At 36.8% G+C, this 20,537-nt stretch overlaps 1 protein-coding gene across 2 annotated transcripts in view; it reads right to left on the reverse strand.

The window, feature by feature from the left end:
- Window positions 1-7,221: 7,221 nt before the first annotated feature.
- MOSMO (modulator of smoothened) overlaps window positions 7,222-20,537 on the reverse strand; it is a 62,925-nt gene continuing 49,609 nt past the window's right edge. Inside the window, exons 2-4 of one of the 2 annotated variants that reach the window (XM_025983770.2) lie at window positions 12,662-12,874; window positions 12,325-12,350; window positions 7,485-7,806 (exon numbers count right to left, since the gene is read on the reverse strand). In XM_025983770.2, the coding sequence (XP_025839555.1) occupies window positions 7,804-7,806; window positions 12,325-12,350; window positions 12,662-12,874 (242 nt within the window). In that variant the 3' untranslated portion in view covers window positions 7,485-7,803. Of the gene's footprint in view, window positions 7,807-12,324; window positions 12,351-12,661; window positions 12,875-20,537 lie in introns of both variants that reach the window. The other variant, XM_025983769.2, reaches the window with a different exon arrangement.

Below are 20,537 nucleotides of genomic sequence, written 5' to 3' on the forward strand. Positions count from 1 at the left end.
ATCATGGTATTTGGGAAGTTTCTGTTATCTAAGGCCTAACTTCAAGCAGCATGATTTGTAATAGCAAAAAACTTGAAGACTACCTAAATGAACATCAACCAGGGAGGAGATAACACACACACACACACATTGTTTATGTTTACTGACACAGAAAGATATCCATCATAAAGTAAAAAAGTAGTGGCAGGCATGTATAATATGATTTCACTTTTGTTAGAACTGAACAAGACATACCCATCATATACACACACAACATGCATATTATACATATGACATATATATTGTACATACAGCAAGAAATCTAATATACCATTAATAGTGGTAATTTCTTGAAGGTAGGTTGAGAAGTGACTTTTAGTTTCCTATATTCATTTTTTTAAAAAAATTTTACATGTTATTGTAAAAAAACAAAAAATCCCTTCGCCCCAGTTTAGAGTTATGGTAACTTCCTTCTCCACAACAGCACTTAGGCCAAGAAAAAGTTATTGATGATCCTGAAAGTAGAAATGAGGTAAAGTGTTAAGACTGGTGTGTGTATGAGTGGGGGTTACACCGCAACACGAGTCCACTATGCTACTCACTAATGACATTAGTAAATTATGAAGTAGTTAGCTCTCTTAGATACATGGATTATTGTTCCCCTCGAGCAATTTATTATGCATAATGGAAAGGATTTTCTTTGATGGGTTCTTCAACTGCATTTGCATTTTGCCACAGAGAACAAAGCAATGTAAAAGAATGAGTTGTTTTTTAAATTTATTTAAGAAAATACTTGAATTGTGTAAGACAACCAAATTAAATATTTAAACATGAAAAGAGTGCCAGAGTCAGGACACAGCATTTATTTTGCTGACTTGCTCTGACAGATAATAGAGATTGATTTAATAGTGGCCAAATACAATGGCAGTATTTACTAAAGGGACAGAAAGTGGCTAGTTGGGGATAACTGCATTTAAAAGGAGATCCAATCCTTGAGTCCATTCCTTTTAGCAAAAATAATTAAAACCATGTTGGCAGAACCAAGTCTTTGCAAAACATACCACATCTATGGCCTCAAGATAGCTGAGAACCCAAAAGCTTGAAGAAGCCTCCAGTGTTCTCTCAGGATCAACAGGGTGCTTGCATCATCCTGGTCCTCTGTATTGATACCGACATTGGAGCACTGTGAATTTGTTAGTAAAGGGTCTTCAGCCTACAAAGGGTCTTGAGTAGTAAAGGTCTTAGGTCTTGAACCCTAAGGAGGTCAATGAAACTGGCATATTATACAAATACTTACTAATAAAATAACCACATAAGGGCTGATCTAGGAAAGCCTCTGCTTTCAGGAAGAATTTCACTGAAACCCTCCTGGCAGGTAGGTGACTGGGTCTTTCAAATATAGTGTCATAATTTTTCTTTATAACCTAACCCCGAATTTAATTATAATAATTCAATTTACATGTAAAGCAACGTGCCATGTCTCTAAGGAAAACGAGAAAGCCACATTCCTTGCATTCAACAGTTTATCATCTAGTGTTAGGTGTTTATTGAACAGCAGCAACTGACATTTGAATGCTTACTATGAGCCAGGCACTTTCCATGCTTTCTCATTTAAACCCTCACCCTATGACACTGGTACTATTAGCCTTATTCTACAGGTGAAAAAACCAAGGCTCACAGAGGTTAAGTGATTCACCGAGGGTCACACAGCTAGTATTCTGGAACTGGGATTTGAATCCAGGCAATCTACTCGCCTCAAGTTTTATGACAGAGGTACAAACCAAAGAGAAAGCAAAACCAATTAGATAGGTTTCAAATATGGGAGGGATTTGGGAAAACTGCCAGGAGGAGGTAGTGCAGTCACAGCCAAGACAAAGCGCAGGTGTAGTGAAAGAATGGAGACTAGCTAGTTTGGCCATGTAAGGTGAAAAGGTACAGTGGTGGATATAAAGAGTGAAGAGACAGCCTGAAGTCGGATCATGAAGTTATGCTTAAAGAAGTTTAGATTTCATTCTGTAGAGTGGGAATGACAGGAACTCAAAGAAATGATATGCTTTCTTTTGTGTTAGGATTATTTTGGTAGAAATTATTTGGATAAAGTAGTTGGAGATGAGTTGAAGGAAGACTGGTTCAGACGCTGTAGAAGTCGAATAGCTTCTCCTATGTCAACTGTCCAAGGACTATTTGTCAAAGACATTTCTTCTGTGTTGAGGGCTCTGCTATTGTGTGACTTCTGGCAAGTCATATACCTTTCTGACGCCTTGATTTCTTCATCTGGAAAATGGAAAAACTGGGTGAGCTCTTTTCGATTTCATCCAGCTCTAAAATTTTCTGAGTTTCATGAAAAAAATTGTCTTCTTGAAATCTAATCCTGGATGGTTTTAGTCTGGGAGTGGAACTGGGCTGAATTGTAGAAAACTTGAATGTACTTGAAAATATCATCCCATTGTTATCTCCTCCTGGGAAAAGAACCAAAACTCTAAAAAAATAATACAGCATTATGCTTTCTATCTTTGATACCATTTATAAATACCTACTTTTATTTTGTTGCTGGGTAACTGTGACCCAGAGGAGTTGACTTTGCATAAGAGAAACCCAGTCCTCCAGTCTTGGTGTTTTTCCTATAATCTCCTCATAGAGTGGTTAGGACAGAGTTAGTGGAAGACCAAGTCAAAATATGGTGTTTTTGGACTCATGTTACAGTGGGGTTTTTTGGCCCCAAAGTGGGGCTTGGACTCACTGACTAAGCCAGCCAGGCACACTCACGTTATTGTTTTTAAAGCTAATCTGTTTTTGTCCTGAGATATTACCAAGGAGAAGGAAAAGTGTTTTCTCCCACTCTCTTAGAAGTTGTGTTAAGTCTACCATTATAATTTCCAATTGACCTGTTGGGTAATATTTATAGAACTTTTCTAATACATCTCATCTGTGTTCTACATCAGGATAGATTTGGATGGTGTGAAGGTAGGGTGATTACCTCTTCCCTTTTGCCTGTAGTTTTCCCAGTTAGGCACTGCAAGTCTCATGTCCCAGTAAACCCTTCAGTCTCAGGCAAATGGGGATGATTGGTCACCCCAAGATAAGATGCCTTTATGATACAGAACTCAAGAACATCCAAATCCTACCTTGTCTTTATCTTTCAACTCCCCACGAGAATCCTGTAAAGGCTACATAAAGTAGAGACAGGAGCAAAGGGTAAATATAGTGCTTTACTTGATTACTAGTTATCTTTTGGCTGAGCTAATCCTGAGGCCCCTTAAAAAAGCTATAGTAAAGCTGTGATGGAACACATGAAGGTGTCTAGAGACTAAAGGCCTCTATACTCTCCTTCAACCCAAATTTTATAATTTTAGAAGTTAAGATCCTTTGGCCTACAGTGAAGTAGAAACAGAAGACTGAAGCAAAGATGAATGGGCCTAAGTCTACGTGTGAAGCAGAAACACAAGTTGGCTGGCTTTGAGGGCCTTGGTTCAGTGGCTCTCAATTCATAGAAACATCATGCAGAAGAAAGAGCCACAGATGTGTGGTCTTTTATCGCTGAGTGACTCTTCTAATTGGTAAACATGGTCAAGTCCATATTCTGGAATATTAACAGCATCTCTTCCCAAGGAGGGAGCAGGGAGTGGAAGTGGAAGAAGAGAGGGAGATCTTCTCCCCGTATGATACTAACGAAACCAAACCAAGAGGCAGTGCAGTGTCACTGTGTGAATATGTAAAACCTCTGTAAGAAAGCAACTTCTGAAATGAATTTTTAAAATCAGAGCTTACTTCAAAGCAATAGAAGCCTTTTTAGTTTCTTTAGTAGACAATTTATTTTGATAAACTTGCTCAATAACAAAAATACAAGTGAAGAAAATTATGTTCATTTTATACAGTTTGTATTAACAATTTGTTTTGAAACTATTAATTGAAAAATGTTATAACCAATTAGAAAACAATTCTTAATAAAATTTGGGGTAATATACAGACCTTGATCACAAACTCTAAAATCTCTTGAGGTGATACAACTAATAAGTCCTGTGTAGGGAATACAACCTACACAGGCCATGTTTTTCCTTCATATATTTTTATCCTTCAAAAATTAGTTCTGAAAGACAGCTTACTGTTTTGAATTGTGAATGTAAATTTAATTTTTAAAAGAAGGTCAAAGTGGGTTGATAAAAGTTACTACAATCAGAGTAACTTGTGGCTAGTAGTCTTTTAATAAAGACAAAATAAATGCAACATGTTCTTCCCAAGAAGCCCACGATGCAAAATAATAGCTAAGAGTATATCTAAAGTTAGTTTCCAATACTTTTGCAGGGCCTTTCCTCTAAATCAATAGGTTGTATGTCACCAGGACTATTATTTTACTTAATAGATTAAACAGTGAATTCACAGAAAATCAAGCAGAGATATCAAAGCTTTAGGCCAAAAGGTAAAAACCAATGAAGTGTTTTGGTCATTTAGAATATTTAAAAAGAAGAAGAAGAAGAAAGAAGAAGAAAGAAGAAGAAGAAAGAAGAAAGAAGAAGAAGAGGAGCCATCCTTCAAAAACAAAACAAATGGAAGAGAAAATAGGGTAAGAAGAAGAGTCAGAAAAATTACATACACACATTAACAACATAGAACATGGATTACCTTTGGAAAGAATCATACTGAAATGTTTGCTTTTAATGAATTGAAGATTTTTCATGTTTACAGATGTTTAGGCATGTTCAATAGGAGCTTCCAAAACTTTCAAACTAATTTAAGTCTTGTGCAAATAAAACCTATAAATAGTTTTCAGCAGATTTTACAGTGATGTTCTTAGGTATGAGAAGAATGCACACACTCTAAAAACAATGTAACAGACAAAGTTTGACAAATGATTGCACCATAAGACAGTGTTTTATATACAGTTTACAAGATATGATTTCCTGCTATAAATTAATATTGTACTATATAGTACTTATTATAGTGACCTTTTTAAAAGCAACTGCTGACAGTTGTCTAACTTTTCACTTACAGGATTTATAGAATTTTTATATGAATGAACCCATTTCATTGTTTGGTCTGGAAGAGTACAAAGATTTGACTTCACATACTACTTGATGGGACAGTCCCAATTCTGGGTTAGAGTGCTGACTGGTTAGAGGGAGTGTTCCCCTACCAGCTCTTTATGCACTGGACCTCCAAGACAATGATGAAATTAAAGACAATTTAATGGTTTGGGTAATAGATACAAATAAAACCTAAAATTTTGTAATCTTATATGCAATACCACTGTAAGTGAAAGAAGTAAACAGTGGGGGAATTCTTAGCAGCTGAGAAACTTTCTCTCCCCATGCTCATGATCCAGTTAAAAATATTTTGAGAAACTATTTACAATAAAATTCATCTTTTGGAAGAGAAAAGCTCTTGGTCATATCATAAATTAATTTGAACCATACTTTGCTAACACTTTATCTCAGTGGTATAATGGTGACAACCAAAACTTTCCTTCGAAGTGATCCATTTGACGAGGACCAATCAAATCACAATGGGAACTGCAATCCCAAATGTCCGTAGAACACGTCCAGTGGTATTCTCAGAATTAACTAGACATCATAATACTTGGGGAAAAAGAGTCTCCTTCAGTCATTTCCCAAAGGTTTCTTTGACCCTGGAAAGGAAGAGTGTGACATTCCCCCAGAACACTCAAGGAATGCACCACAGTGGTGGTTCACCTCTTACCCTGACTCCTGAGTGAGCTGAAACACTGGGGTTTTCTTTCACAATAAAATACTGCTGAATTAACAGTAAGATATATGAATGTCAAACAAGCCAGTGTGAAACACATCAGGCTCCTCCATTTTATACTCTGAATATCCAAGGAGGCAGCCCCGTTTCTGAAGTAATAATTTTATAATTTATAATTAAGCTTTCAAAAAACAGTGCATTTGTTTCTGTTTGTGTGAAGCATGGACAACACGGGACTCTAACTCTACTGATAGGGACATTTGGGTTGCTGTTTCACTAGAAAGAGGAAAAACTTTTAGCTCCATTGCCAAGAAAGAGCCTCCTGCCCCACATTTCAAACAGGAGATTATCTATAGTGTTCACCTGGAAAAACAACTGGTATGCAAGCATGGAAATGTGGAGAAAAGAAACAATGTATTTAAAAACTATTTGTGGATTGATTTGAGGGTTAGCTGCAATGCTGCTTCTAAGAAAAAATGTAAAGCTGTGGGTTTAGTACAGCCCTTTAAAGTAAATGCAAAAGTGTTAGCTTTTAGCAAACAAAGGCATATAGTATATAAAGAAAATATTGTATTGCTCAGGTTTTTGGTAAAGGAGATGTACTAATAATGCTTACAGATGAAAAGAACATAAATTCAGCTTTTATAGCAGAGTGAAGTTAGTGTTGTAGAAAGCCAAAATATTATAAATTGATATTACTAGTGAACTTTGTATTTATGTAAAGTTGTGTGCTTGAACATAGAAAATGCATTATTCAGGTAACAGACCAAGCCAGTAGAAAAAAGAGAACCTCTGTACAACAGACGACAGTTGCCAATAATTTAAATAGTGTCAGATTCCCCAAATTATAAGGTTTTACATGATCTTACCTTCTACTCTCATATACAAATAAATTAACCCTACAAAGAATTTTAGCTTAACTTAAAATTGGACCTAGAAAGGTATGGGATTATTTGTACCTATTACAAAAACCTGTTAAAATCAAGGGCTGCTACAAAGAATGAGGTAAACTGAAGACTCTCTCCACTATGCAGCCTTCAGGTAAATGGCTTTTTTTTCTATTGAGTTCTAGGTTTGCACACCACAGTGTTTTGCTAGCAAAGCATTCAGAGTTCTCTTCCAGGAACTGTTTGCATGTGTGTGTATATAAATTTACACACACATACACACACACACACACACATATATACACACTGTATACTGCATCAGCAAAATATATATATTATATATATATTTATATAAATATAAGTAATATTTCCCCCACCCACCCACCCCCAACAACATGTTTCTTAGTGTTTGATTTTGTTTTGTTTTGTTTTGTACACAGAGAATAGGGAATTTCAGGATTTTTACATACATTTTAGCAAACAAGTTTTGATCTATTGGCTTCTTGGTGTAGTAATGCAACAGCAAATCATTCTGGTGCCAAAGGCTCATACCATTACAAGGAAGCTGTGAACACTAATTTCTTAGGAGGTGAGGCCAGCCCCACATGAACTTCTCTTGCAACCCTCTGGTCCACCATGATTCATAAATACTTAGACTTTTTTTCCTCAATTAATCATTAGACGTTAAAAACGGAACAACAGAGTCACAAAGGGCCACATGCTTTTCAGTATAAAGCATTCTCCTTCACTAGGTTGCTATCACAGTGCAGACCTGACTGCCTGAATATGCTCAGGAGATTTAGTCAATATTGTCTGTATTTGGTTATGGAAAAGGCTCTCCTTTTTTTGTTTGTTTTGTTTTGTTTTTAAATCCAAAGTGCATAGTGAGAACAAATCAAAGCATTTTTTTTTTTTCCTTTTTAGCATCAGTTGCATCTAAGCATCTTCCCATGAGAGGACTACTCAGATGCCTTGTCTTTGTCCTCCCCCCTCCAAAAATAAAAAAATAAAATAAAATAAAAAATAATAAAAGAGTTGAGCAATTTAGACATTCATCAGCCTGGTAAACAAACTTTGCCAGCAAATAGAAGTCCTACTATTGTAAAGAAAATTGATAAGACAAAAAGTACATATGATGACCCAACTACTGTGTTGTTGGGTAATTTATAAGGTTGGCCTCCGACTTCATTGATGTAAAATCCTATTGGAAATATTAGGGCAGCCATACAGAAAAGGATCACTGTAAAACAAACCAAAACACAACATTAGTAACACGGTTTGGTAATTAGGAAAACAATGAAAATTTGGCACAAAGGAAGTTTATAAGAAGGGCTGTGGATTGATAACATGGTCAAACCTATTAAAACACTGACCATTTGTCAAAAGATTTTACATTTTCTATGGATCACAAAATATTGCCAATGCCTAACTATTCAACACAGTAAAAGCTAGACTAGCCTTTTTTACAAGCGTTAGGACAATTTCAAATATCAGCATTAAGAAAGGGCTTCAAACCTACTAAGTAAGTGCTTACTTACTATTAACTATATAAATGATTTGTTTTTACATTTTGATTTAAAAAGTTTAATTCCAGTATATTTAACACAGTATTATATTAGTTTCAGGTGTGTGCATAAAGTATATTTGACCACTTAAAATAGTGGTTAAGGGCTCTAGCTAGAATGAAAGAGGGTTTATGATCTGGCTCCACTACTTGCTGGCTGTGCTTAGGCTTCTGGTTCCCTTCTAGAAATGAGGTAAGTACCAGAAGGATAAATAAAACAATGTTAAGTCCTTGGCCTGATGCCAGGCTGATAGTAAGTGCTGAATAAATGTTGCATATTATTATCATCAGTTATTATTCTGCCAATTCTCTGTTCCTCTCAGTATCAGGAGGAATTGGAGAAAACGTACATAGAGATAATAGTACTATTTTTCTTACTCTGATTTAAAATCACTTAGTGGAAAGAACCTCAGGCTTTTGAGATGATTAGTAAATTCATTAGAGTGGTTATCTCTCATTATCGACAAAGTTCGAAAAAAGATCTCTCTCAGGTTGTCTGAGTACATAGAGGTTAAAGTGGGGTGTGGGGGGGCTTCTTTGTGTTTTGTATAGGAACACAATGAAATATATTATTTGCTAAAAATATTTCTAGAACAGTCCCAGAAAACCCATCTGGGTGGAATTACACAGTCCTATTTCAGCAAACAGCTTGTGGCCCTGGGCTACCAAAGAAACACTCTTCCTAATGAATAGAGATTACCATTGACAGGCTAGCTTTTCCAAGAAAATATTTTATGCTTTTTGAAAGCATTTTGGTTAAATGTTCACAGTCCTTCAAATTTCTTTGCAGGTAGAAACATTTCTTCAGTGTAATATGAAGACAGGTTACTATACTCACTGCATATGAAGGGTTGAAGCTTTCCATTATTAATCGAATGAGAAACTTCTTCCAAGTTAAACATATCCCCACGAATACAGACAGAGTCCTGGATAATCAGCAGCTGACACTTGTCCTAAATTATTTTTGTGTTAATCAATCAACAAATTTAATAGGAGAGTCCTTTAAAAAGCCAATTAGGAATCTTTTCCTGGAAGACGTACCTCCAGGGTAATATCCAAGGTATTAAAAAGTAACATTTTCTTAATTAATATACTAGTCTATGGAACACATCAGCACTGTTGTTTGCTTTGCACCACCTAGATGGATGATCTCATATTATACATACAGCCTACTTCATTACTTCATTTTGGGCCAACGACCACACCAAATAATGTTACACAAGTGAATTTGTTCTAATCCAGGTGCCTACTACTACAGAACAAATGAAAAATTTAGATATTAAGTATTAGATCTTTTTGCCTTTCTGTTGTAGAGTCAGCAGTAAAAGACTATTAGTGCTGCCAATGTCCACTTATCAGTGTTATCTGTCACCAATTTCTAACAGTTCTTATTATGCTTTAATATGGTTTGGTAAGTAAAATGAAACCGCAATCTAAGTAGCTATAGACCATCTAATAGAAAAACAATGGGAGAAAGTTATTGCTTTAAAAACAATTTGTTTCTTAATGTTGACTAATCTAATCAAGAAACATAATTTGGAAGTGCTTTAGCAATACGCAGGTATTATAACTGTTCATTCTGTTAATTAAAGTGTCAACTTCATTCCTATCTTTTTCTATTTTCTACTGTAAAATAGAAATCTATCCTTTATAATGAAATAATCATTTAATGATTATATTTAAAGTAGAGTTTAATATTTTACAAGAGTTAAATACATTCCAGTTAGGAAAAGCTTAATCAAATATTTTTTTAAATTAATTTTTATTTATTTATGATAGTCAGAGAGAGAGGGAGAGGCAGAGACATAGGCAGAGGGAGAAGCAGGCTCCATGCACCGGGAGCCCGACGTGGGATTCGATCCCGGGTTTCCAGGATTGTGCCCTGGGCCAAAGGCAGGCGCCAAACCGCTGTGCCACCCAGGGATCCCCAAGCTTAATCAAATATAAAAGAAGCAGTAAACTCCTATTTGATCTAATCCTAGTTTTTAATCCAAAGAGTTTCGTTCTCTATACTCTGGGAAGATTTAATGTAGGTAGCTGAGTTTTCTTTTAAGCTCCTGGGACCTGTGAGGTTAACTTTAGATCTTAAAATCTTATTAATGGTGATAGTATCTATCAACTTTTTACAATTAAATTTTGAGTCCTAAATAAGCCTATAACACATAACTTCCAATCTTCCATGGCACAGATTTCTTGATGGTGAGAATCAGATATTGAGTTTACTGGGAGATAGGAATGTAAATTACAAGGGCAGAGTTAAGGATAAGGGGGAGACTTGAAGAAAAAGACATCTTTGTCACCTTTGCCCCCAACAGGCAAGCTGCGTCACATGTGGCTCTCCTCTGAGAGTTCTCCACTGTGTAAACCTATTAGAAAATGTTACCCTGACATTTTTACCAGAACTACAGTTTAAGCAGAATAGAAATATATACAGTAGAGATGAAGTATATTTTCAAAAGCTGAATGGAAATAGCAAGGGAGCTCAATCCTCAGGACTGCCACCCCCGTGGACTAGCTCTGGTAACAATGACAGTGGATTTAAGGAAGCTGAGAAGGGTAAAGCAGCTCTAAGCTTACTGAGATGACATTAACTACAAGATAGATTGCTGAGCTAAAAAACCAAGGTACGGAATAGTATACATAGAATATATTTTCATAGAACATCCAAACATATACACATATGTTTCTATGCACGGGACACCTCTGGGAGGAAATCCCAGAAACTTGTAACAACGGTTGCTTCCAGCAGAGGTATTGAATGGCCACAAATGAGACTCACTTTTCACTTGGTGACACTTTCCTAGGCTTTGAATTATGTATCATATGCACAGATTATTTTTTAAAGTTATTATTTTAAATTATTTAACTAAAAAATAAAGGCAAAGCACATTACATTTGGAGGCAGCTACATATACTTAAATATCTGTTGAAAAGAAATGAAAAACAAGATAACCCTAGTTCTTTCTGTTTATTGGGTTGCAAGAACCAAAGGCATCTTAATGCTTCCGTTAACTCATACTAAAGTAGTGTTGTTATCAAATTATATTTTAGATTTTTGGTATTCAGAGCACATGCATTCCTAAATGTTAACTAAGTCCCCAAACTAAATCCTCCTTTTTTGACTTTATCTTACTCCTTAAAGAATGAATTCTATCTGGATTAAGTGGTCGTTATCTGTGAATAAAGATTCTCTTCAAATCTGCATCAATTAATTTAGCAACACTGTCTCTACAGCTGCCTGTGGACCCCACTATCCAGAAAATAATTAAACAAGGTCATCAATTGTTTCACATTTCTTAACTAGAATGGAGAAGCCTCTCTAGTCAAAGTCAATTTGATCTAAATTTTAAAATTAAGGGAGAAGTATAGACTGAAATAAGACAACAAAGCCAGAAAGATATACATTAAAGAGTTTCATAGGGAGATAGGGAGAAACTGACACTCATAAACGAATATCTCTATCTTATGGTCTTTAAAGATAAATTGAGCTTTAACATTAATAGGGCTCCACGGGATTATGCCTTACCCTACCATACAAGTTCTAAATGAAAATATTAAGTGAAAGTAAGCCGTGTTATAATATTCACTTTTTAAAACTTATGCAAACCTGATATAATTATAAGGTATTGAATTAGAAGTTAAATCCCATGGTATGTGGCATAAGGATTATTATCCTGTTCTTCAGAGCAGAGTTTCTCAACAGGGCCCCATTGCCATTTTAGGCCTGATAAGTCTTCGTTGTGGGGAGCTGTCCTTTGCATTTGTAGGATGTTTTGCCATTATCCCTGGCATCTACTCAAGATGCCAGTAAAATCCTCTTAGTTATGACAACCGGAAATGTTTCTAGACATTGACAAATATCCCTGGGTAGGGGGGTACAAAATTGCTTTAGAGAGAAAGAAAGCAAAATTTCAGAAATATCTTTCCTTCGTGCATTTTTGCTGCTTTTAACTTGGGAAAAGCCCCTGATGTGTTGGGAAATTAAACCAATTTTGTAGAGTACAAGAAAATGTATAATATATATCATACCCTGGGGCATAGCTTAATAGAATATGAAATGATAAACAATTATTAACCAAATGTGTTGATTTTGCAAGGTCATGCAACTTACAGTAGAAACTCAAAATTAATATTAAAAAGCAAATCACCACCTTAATCTAATTTATATTTCTGTACATTTTCTTCTAGATTTACCTTTATTTGGTGGAGGATACCAATACCTTCAAGAAGAGTAAAAGACTCAGGTTAGTGACAGCTCTTAGCCACAGACCTGGAATGCTTATGTCACAATGTGAGCAAAAATAAAATTCATTAAAATAGCATTTCATACAAAGCAATTAAGGTTTTGGATGTCTTGGTCTTGTGGTGAGAATTCTGAAGAACTGATGGGACTGTGTAGAGTCTATAGGATGGCCACAGCAAGTGGTGCTCTTTGATGATTATGGAGTCTTTATGACTGATTCTTGATATCTTCATTAAAATACCAGTGTGCACGCCTTCTAGACAAATTTAGCAAGCACAGGTTACTTACTTCCAGTGAATGCTATCCATCGAGCATATTTTGTAGCTTCTCTCCGCCAGTGGGAAGCCACCAGCAAACCACATGTGACAGTCAATGAAATGATTCCCATGATGATAAAAAACAGTGTGGTGACCCACTCTGGGGGAAGCCGAGGTGGGATGCACGTCCGGTCTCGTCCATGGATTGTTTGACACTGTCGCACAAGGCCCACAGTGAGTGCTCCTGGGAAGATGCAAAAGGTGGGAGTATTTTAGTGGGTTTGGCATTCCCAAGGAATATCCCCCACCAATACCCCTTTAGTCCTTAAATCTTATTTCTGTGTAAGCCACTCGGGCATTTAATTCCACTGAGTCTCACTAATCAGCATTCTGTTGTAGTCCACAATGCAGTCATACTTAACAAAGTGAAATTAAAACCTCACAAAAACCACAAAATGCAGTTCTTTCAGTCATTTATTAAACAAAGTACTTTTTTGAGTACTTGTATCAGTCAATGTTCTGGGTTCCAGGGAAATAACAATGAACAAGACATATGAGGCTCCTGGTCTTGCTACGCTTACGTATTAGCAGAAAGAATTAGAACTTTTCTATTCTCAAAGACTCATTGTATATTATTCGATTTTGGATGAGAATAAAAATGCTTTTCAGGAAACTGAAGGCAAACGAGATATGTCTAATCATAATATACAGATAAAATTACATAGTGGATTAAATATTAGAACCAATATATTTTATTAAAGTTTTGCCTAAGAATAGGGGTGCCTCGGTGGCTCAGTCGGTTAAGCGTCTGACTCTTGGTTTCGGCTCAGGTCATGATCTCAGGGTTCTGGGACTGAGCCTCACATTGGGTTCCGTACTCAGCATGGGGTCTGCTTGAGATTCTCTCTCTCTCCCTTTCCCTCTGCTCCTCCCCCGGCTTGTAACCCTCCCCTCTCAAATAAGTAAAGAGATACATAAAATCTTAAAAAAAAAAAAAAAAAAAAAAAGGACTAAGAACATTACAATATAAATACTTATCATTAAATTCAAGAAAATATTGGGAAAACTAGTAGGTTCCCTCCTATGGTAAGCTCAACAATTTCTGTGCAATGCACAAGTGTTCAGATTGCTAAACCATTACTAACATGCTTTGGCAGAAAAGCATAAAGGCATTAGTGGTAATTTTTCAAAGGCCCCTTTCCCATTTAAATAACATGGTGATTTTTGTAAAACCTCAGGTGCTATAGTTATATAAACATGTTCTTATGTCAAACCCAAGGAATTCCTTTACCAAATTTGGGGTGAATTAATTTATAGAAACCTAGATAAAAAAGGTGAAAATGTTTATTTTCTTCTCTTCCCCATTAAGAACAATACAAATGTTACTTTTTTTTTTTAAGATTTTATTTATTTATTCATAGAGACACACACAGAGAGAGACAGAGGCACAGACAGAGGGAGAAGCAGGCTCCATGCAGGGAGCCCTACGTGGGACTCGATCCCCCGTCTCCAGGATCACACCCCGGGCTGCAGGCAGCACTAATCTGCTGCACCACTGGGGCTGCCCCAAATGTTACTTTTGAGTGAAAATTGCTTATTTCTCCCTTTAAGAGCAACTGCAAATGGGAAAACTGTTGCCTAAAACACAAGAAATTTCTGGAACCATTGAAAACATGGGGCATCTGGGTAGCTCAGCTGGTTGTGTCTGCCTCTGGCTCAGGTCATGATCCCAGGGTGCTGGGATGGAGCCTGGCATTAGGCTCCCTGCAGTAGGGAGTCTGCTTCATCCGCTCCCTCAACCTTGTGCTCTCTGGCTCTCTCTGTCAAATAAATAAATAAAATCTTAAAAAAAAAAAAAAAAAAAGAAAACATAACAGATTTCTGAATCTTTTTTTAGCCTTAATTACTTTCTCAATTTGAACAAAAACACCACCAACAACAAAAAGATATTAACCTCAAAATCATAGCACTTGGCACAAAAAAGTACCTTTTCTGAGGACAGTCAGTGAAATTCTGAGAGGCATTTTGGGAAGCTGCCTTGGTGGGAGAAGACAGCAGAGATGGATGTGTGGATACAGATGTGTGTGTGGGTAGGTGGGACTGCTGGAGGGAGGGGTCTCTCCTGCAACCTGTGTTTTGCCACTGATATATTTTTAGAAATAAGGCAATGTATTCAAAGAAAAGGAAGCAAAAAAATCAGCTTTCTCAAAGCTGAGTTGTAGTTTTTTCCCCTCTCTCTCATGCTAATTCTGATTCTTTTGATCAAGTGGGAGAAGAAAACTCAGACAAGTAGTACCTTTTTCTCTCAAATCACCTAATAATTAGACCCGTCTTGTAATTTCTGCAAAGGTGTAATAAACAGCATTCTAACTGTGGGATCATCTCCAGCAGGATGGAGGCAGACGGGGGTTTAGAGGGGAATAGGAAGTGAGCAAACCTTCATAATAATGCCACACACTATCCCTCTTTCTAGCTGCTGCTTGAGACACTTAGTAGGTTGAAGAAAAGGAAGTCAGCTAAAAGTTTTGATACTTAAATTGCTAACCTTAAAAATATCATGGTAATTGCTTGAACCAGAAAAAGGGAGAGGGTAGGGGTGAGTAGGTATCAGGAAGTTGCATAACTGTTTTTAAATTGAAACACTAAAAAGTTTCCTTGAAAAGAAAACTTGGGGGACAGAGGGTGTCTTATTATGATAAAGCATTTTATTATAATTTTGGAAATAAAGTATTCACAGCAGTGCTCAAGAATGAACAGGAAACTACTCTTGATCATTCAGCAAAAAACTTCTAACAAATTACCCTGTATAGTCACTATCCCATTTCTTATACTGTAATTGCTATAAAAATAGACAACAGGCAATGAAGGTCCTTTGAAAAATGCAATATTGTGGATTCTGATTACAGCAGTAACTTACTTTACAACTTAAAATACAAAGAAAGTTTTATTGGTAACTCTAACTAATGGACTTAGATTTACATTTGATAATTACTTTTTGCTGGCAAATACTTAAAATTGTACATTCAGTAAATCATAACTAAAATATCTGTCCTCCAAAATATTTTTGAGTATCTTATGTTACCTCTTACTTTCTGTTTATGGACATGGCCAAGAGGTTAGGGTTCAAATTTAACAAAACCTCCTGTGCTTAAAGACTGTTAAGTTTTCTGAGTGGGATTCCTCTTGCTTCTCTTCCTGACTGGCATACCACACACCAGGTGAATATGAATAGAACAAGTAAGAAAATGAAAATTAGAGCTACCCCTTCCACAAACCAAATGGAAATAACCTGACAGATGTTCAGTTTTAAAAGAATTATGCTCCTGTATACAAAAGTCCTTCTTACCACAAATCAAGATCAAATACTCAGCAGTTACATTCTGGAAGAAAAGAAAGATAAAGCTAGCTGATAGCCAGAAGATATGCTGTATATAAGAAAATCAATTCACAAACATTTTATTGAATGTGTTTGTGCCCAGCATTAAGTGGTCAGAGAGTCCAAAAGCTAATAGTCTGTCACACTTTTAGTGAAAATAGACTTTCCTGAAATAAATTATACAAGCTAGTACAAAGAGTCAACATTCTTGCTTAAGTTCTTTTTCATGAGTAAGAGTCTAGGTCAACATAGTTTATATCATAGTCACATATTTTCCATAAGCTGCCTGGGGAGAGGATCTGCAAAGGTACCTGTGCTGCTACTATTACATCTTGTAAGTTCAGGTACCCAAACTCACATCGGGTCTTTAAACCTTATCTTTTACTTCCAAGAATAATCTCCTGCCTATAGATTCAAATCCCTCCCTTATGTTGACTAGATAAGATCTTTTACATCCTCCAAATTCTCTGGATACATTTAGTTTGTATCACACAACCATGTATTTGATTTTAAGGTAACTTCTTTTTACCTCAAACAGAAAATGAGCTTTTCAGGAAGGCACTGAACCTTCTACTTCATTGGTAACCCCCAGAATGGCTGGCAGCAGTGGGCACAAAGCAGGAATTAATAAAGCATTTGGTGAACTTAAAAAAATTAAAAACAAGCTAAATTTAAAACTGCATCGCATTAAATAGGTTCCTCTATAGACCTTGTCTTAGTGATTTCCTAAAGCACACTAACTGATAATTAACCACAAGCTCAGCCGTTCAATAATTTTTGTTTTATTATTATTTTTTCCCAATAGGTCTTTTGCTTCTGTGAGGGGCTTGTAACTCCATTTCTCAAACAGCCAATCCATCTTTACCTTGAAGCTGTTTCCTAGGTAACCAATCCAGCAAATAAAAGATTTGCACACAATAGGAAAAAGGAAGCCAAACCAGGAACTACAGCATCCCACATTCCTCTCAGTAGCTCACCTGTGTATCATTACACACAAAAGGAAGTCATGAGTCTTTCCCTGTTGAGAGGGGTATCTTAACTAAAGAGGCTTTTGACTCTCATCATCTATAGATCCAGACACCGCTGAAAAGATTTAGCACAGCCAGTGTGAGCATGTCTGTTGCCACAATGAGGATCATTATAAGGCAAGTCATCACCACAAGTAAAAGATGTGCCACGGAAAATTGGAAACACAGGGCTTGTAACAGACACACAGACCCAACAGAGTCTATTAGAGCTAATCATGTCCAGTAAGTGCTTGCTAACCTGGCTACAGAGGGCATAGGCTGGTCAAGGTTTCTGATGACAAATCAGGTGTTAATAGTATTGAGGATCTCATGTATATGAAAATTCACTTTTTTCCTACTGTTTTCAGGGTTTTATGTCATTGGTTTTTAATTATGATTTGAGTGTGGATTACTTAAAGTCTACCCTACTTGGAATTTGTTGAGATTCTTGAATGTGCAGATTTAAAATTTTTCACAAATTTGGAGAGATTTCAGTCATTATCTCTTCAGATATTCTTTCAACTCCCTTCTTCTGGAACTCCCATTATATAAGTGCTGGAGAACCTGATAATGTCTCATTGGTCTCTCAATTGCTCTGTTCATTTTTTATTATTTTTTTCTGCTCAGATTAAATGATTTCAATTGATTTTGTCTTTGAATTTGCTGAATCTTCTGCCAATTTTTCACTTCAGTTATTGCTCAGGAATTTCTATTTTCTTTATATAATTTCCATCTTTTTATTAGGTATTCTCTATGTGATGAGATACTGTTTTCTTACTTTAAGTCTTTATACATGGTTTCCTTTATTTTTTGGAACATACTTATAACAAATGATTTTTTAAAACTTATTTATTTATTCATGAATGGGAGGGGGAGAGAGAGAGAGAGAGAGAGAGAGAGAGAGAGATAGAGAGAGAGAGAGAGAGGCAGAGGGAGAAGCAATCTCCATGCAGGGAGCCTGATGTGGGACTCCATCCCAGATCTCGGGATCACGACCTGAGCTGAAAGCAGGTGTCCAACCGCTGAGCCACCCAGGCGCCCCATAACAACTGATTTAAACTCTGTCTAGTAAGGGGATCCCTGGGTGGCTCAGCGGTTTAGCGCCTGCCTTGGCCCAGTGCACGATCCTGGAGTCCTGGGATCGAGTCCCATGTTAGGCTCCCGGCATGGACCTGCTTCTCCCTCCTCCTGTGTCTCTGCCTCTCTCTATCATAAATGAATAAATAAATCTTAAAAAAAAAAATAAACTCTGTCTAGTAAGCCCAATGTCTGGGCTTCCTCAGGGGCAGTATCTATTGATTGCTTTTACTTTTCTTATGTATGGGGCATACCTCCCTGTTTGTGTGTCTTGAAATTTTTAGCTGAAGACTGAAAATGTAAAATATTACAATATGACAACTATGGAAATCAAATCCTCCCTTCCCCAGGGTTTGTTGTTGTTACTGTTTGTTTACTGACTTTCCTGGAATAGTTCTGTGAAGTTTGGGTCATTGTTGTATGCGGCCTCTAAAGTCTTTGTCCATTAGCTTAGTAGTCAGCTAATGGCTAGAATAAGCTTTCTTTCTTCTCAGATTTTGTTTATTATTTATTTGAGAGAGAGAAAGAGCATGAGCAGGGGTAGGAGAGGGAAAGGGAGAAGCTGACTTCCTACGGAGCAGGGAGCCTCCTCTGGGGCTGGGACCCAGGACCTGAGCCAAAAATAGATGCTCAACTGACTGAGCCACCCAGATACCCCTGGAATGAGATTTCTTTAAATGCCTTGAATCAACGTGTCTCTTAGCCTTTGCTTTCTGTGTCTGTTGTGGTACATTTTCAATGCTCCAACAGGCAATTTACAACTCTGCTTTAGTACTCACTTCCTGCTTGCACAGAGCCTCAAGGTTAGCTAGAGGCAAGACATTAATTAAGGACTTCATAAGTCTTTCCTAGATATGTGAAAAGCCCTAAATATGTGTATAGCCTTCTAGAATCCTAGAAGTTTTTTAAAGATTCCTTTGGACATCTTGTTCCCTAGTTTTTCCTTTATGTTTTTTGGTTAGCCTTTTGTTAGTGTCAAATGATAACACCTCAGGTACTTGCAATTTTTTTTTTTTTTTTTTTTAGATTTTATTTATTTACTTGAGATAGAGCATGAGCTGGGAGGAGAGGGGCAGAAGGAGAGGGACAAGAGACTCCCCACTGAGCAGGGAGACCGATGTGGGGTTGAGTCAAAGGCAGATGCCCAACCAACTGAGCTACTCAGGTGCCCCAGGTACCTGTAATGTGAAACAACTGCTACTGATTGTTTCTAACAAATATCTTGGGACTGAGACAGAGCAAACTCCAAATCTGGTCAAATGAACGTAAGGCCTAAGGAAATTCTCAGTGAGCTGACATACCAAATGGTAGCAATTCTCTGAGGATGGGGCTTTAAGAAGGACCAGTCTCATTTGCCATCTCAAGTGGTTGCTGAGCTGCTGGTTTACACTGCTACCAGCCAATACCAAGGCTATTGACTTTCAAGGCTACTGTGTAGCTGAGGGGAGGGGAGTGTGGTCAGTGCAATTTAAACTGCCACAAAGCTTGCTGTTATTGCCAAGATTTAGGTGATTTTCTTAAATAAATACTCCTTGATTGCTGTAAGCCTTAGTTAATTTCCAGAGTTCTGAAAAAGTTGATCTGACAATTTTTGTCAGTGTCCTCAGTACATTTGTGGAGGAGGAGATTTTCAGAAGTCCCTAGTCCACTATCACAGGAGTTAAACCCAACAGGTTACAATTTGAATCTCAGCTTTGACACACTTAGGGCAAGTCCCTTAATTTTCCTAAACTTGCTTCATCAGGAAAATAATGACAATATTTAAGTTTCTGTGAGAACTGAATAAGATGATGAGACAATACTTCCAAGCAACTGCAACTGTAAGCACTAAATAACTATTACATGTTTTCAGGGTTACAAGTAAATGAGATATTTTTGTTTTAGTTAAAAAATACAAACACAGGGAAGTAGTAGACACAATGATACACTCGTGAAACTCATATTCTAAAATAAAAAGGTTGACATCTGATGGTTGCTATGGTTGCTAGTCGTAAAAAGTACTCAGGACATCACTCTCCTGCCCAACTGCTTTGGTGTATCATTCAGGTTGAAGATTAAGCACAAGGCAAGTTCAGACTTGCTGAAATAAAAGCTCTGGAAACAAATTTTATAGGAATAGCAAGCTGGGAACATTGAGATTGAGAATGCTTTGTTAACAGAATGAAATTACATGTTTTGTTAGAGAGCAAGTAAATAAAGAACAATCATTAATCTTTTTTAGTTTGATTTTCTTTTCCCTTAAACTCTACTGGCTGTTCCATCTCTACTTAAAATACAACTGTTACCAGCTGTTTGCAAGTAGGACTGTAGTTCAGAGGTCATATCTCATTTTAAAATTGACTAAATCATACTAACACTGTCCTCTCATTGTAGCTTATTCTGTTAGCCCTTGCTCCATAAACTTGGCATTGGGTCTAATCCTATAAATACATTAAACATAAACCAGC

Source organism: Vulpes vulpes, chromosome 3 (assembly GCF_048418805.1).
Source record: "Vulpes vulpes isolate BD-2025 chromosome 3, VulVul3, whole genome shotgun sequence".
Taxonomy (NCBI): domain Eukaryota; kingdom Metazoa; phylum Chordata; class Mammalia; order Carnivora; family Canidae; genus Vulpes; species Vulpes vulpes.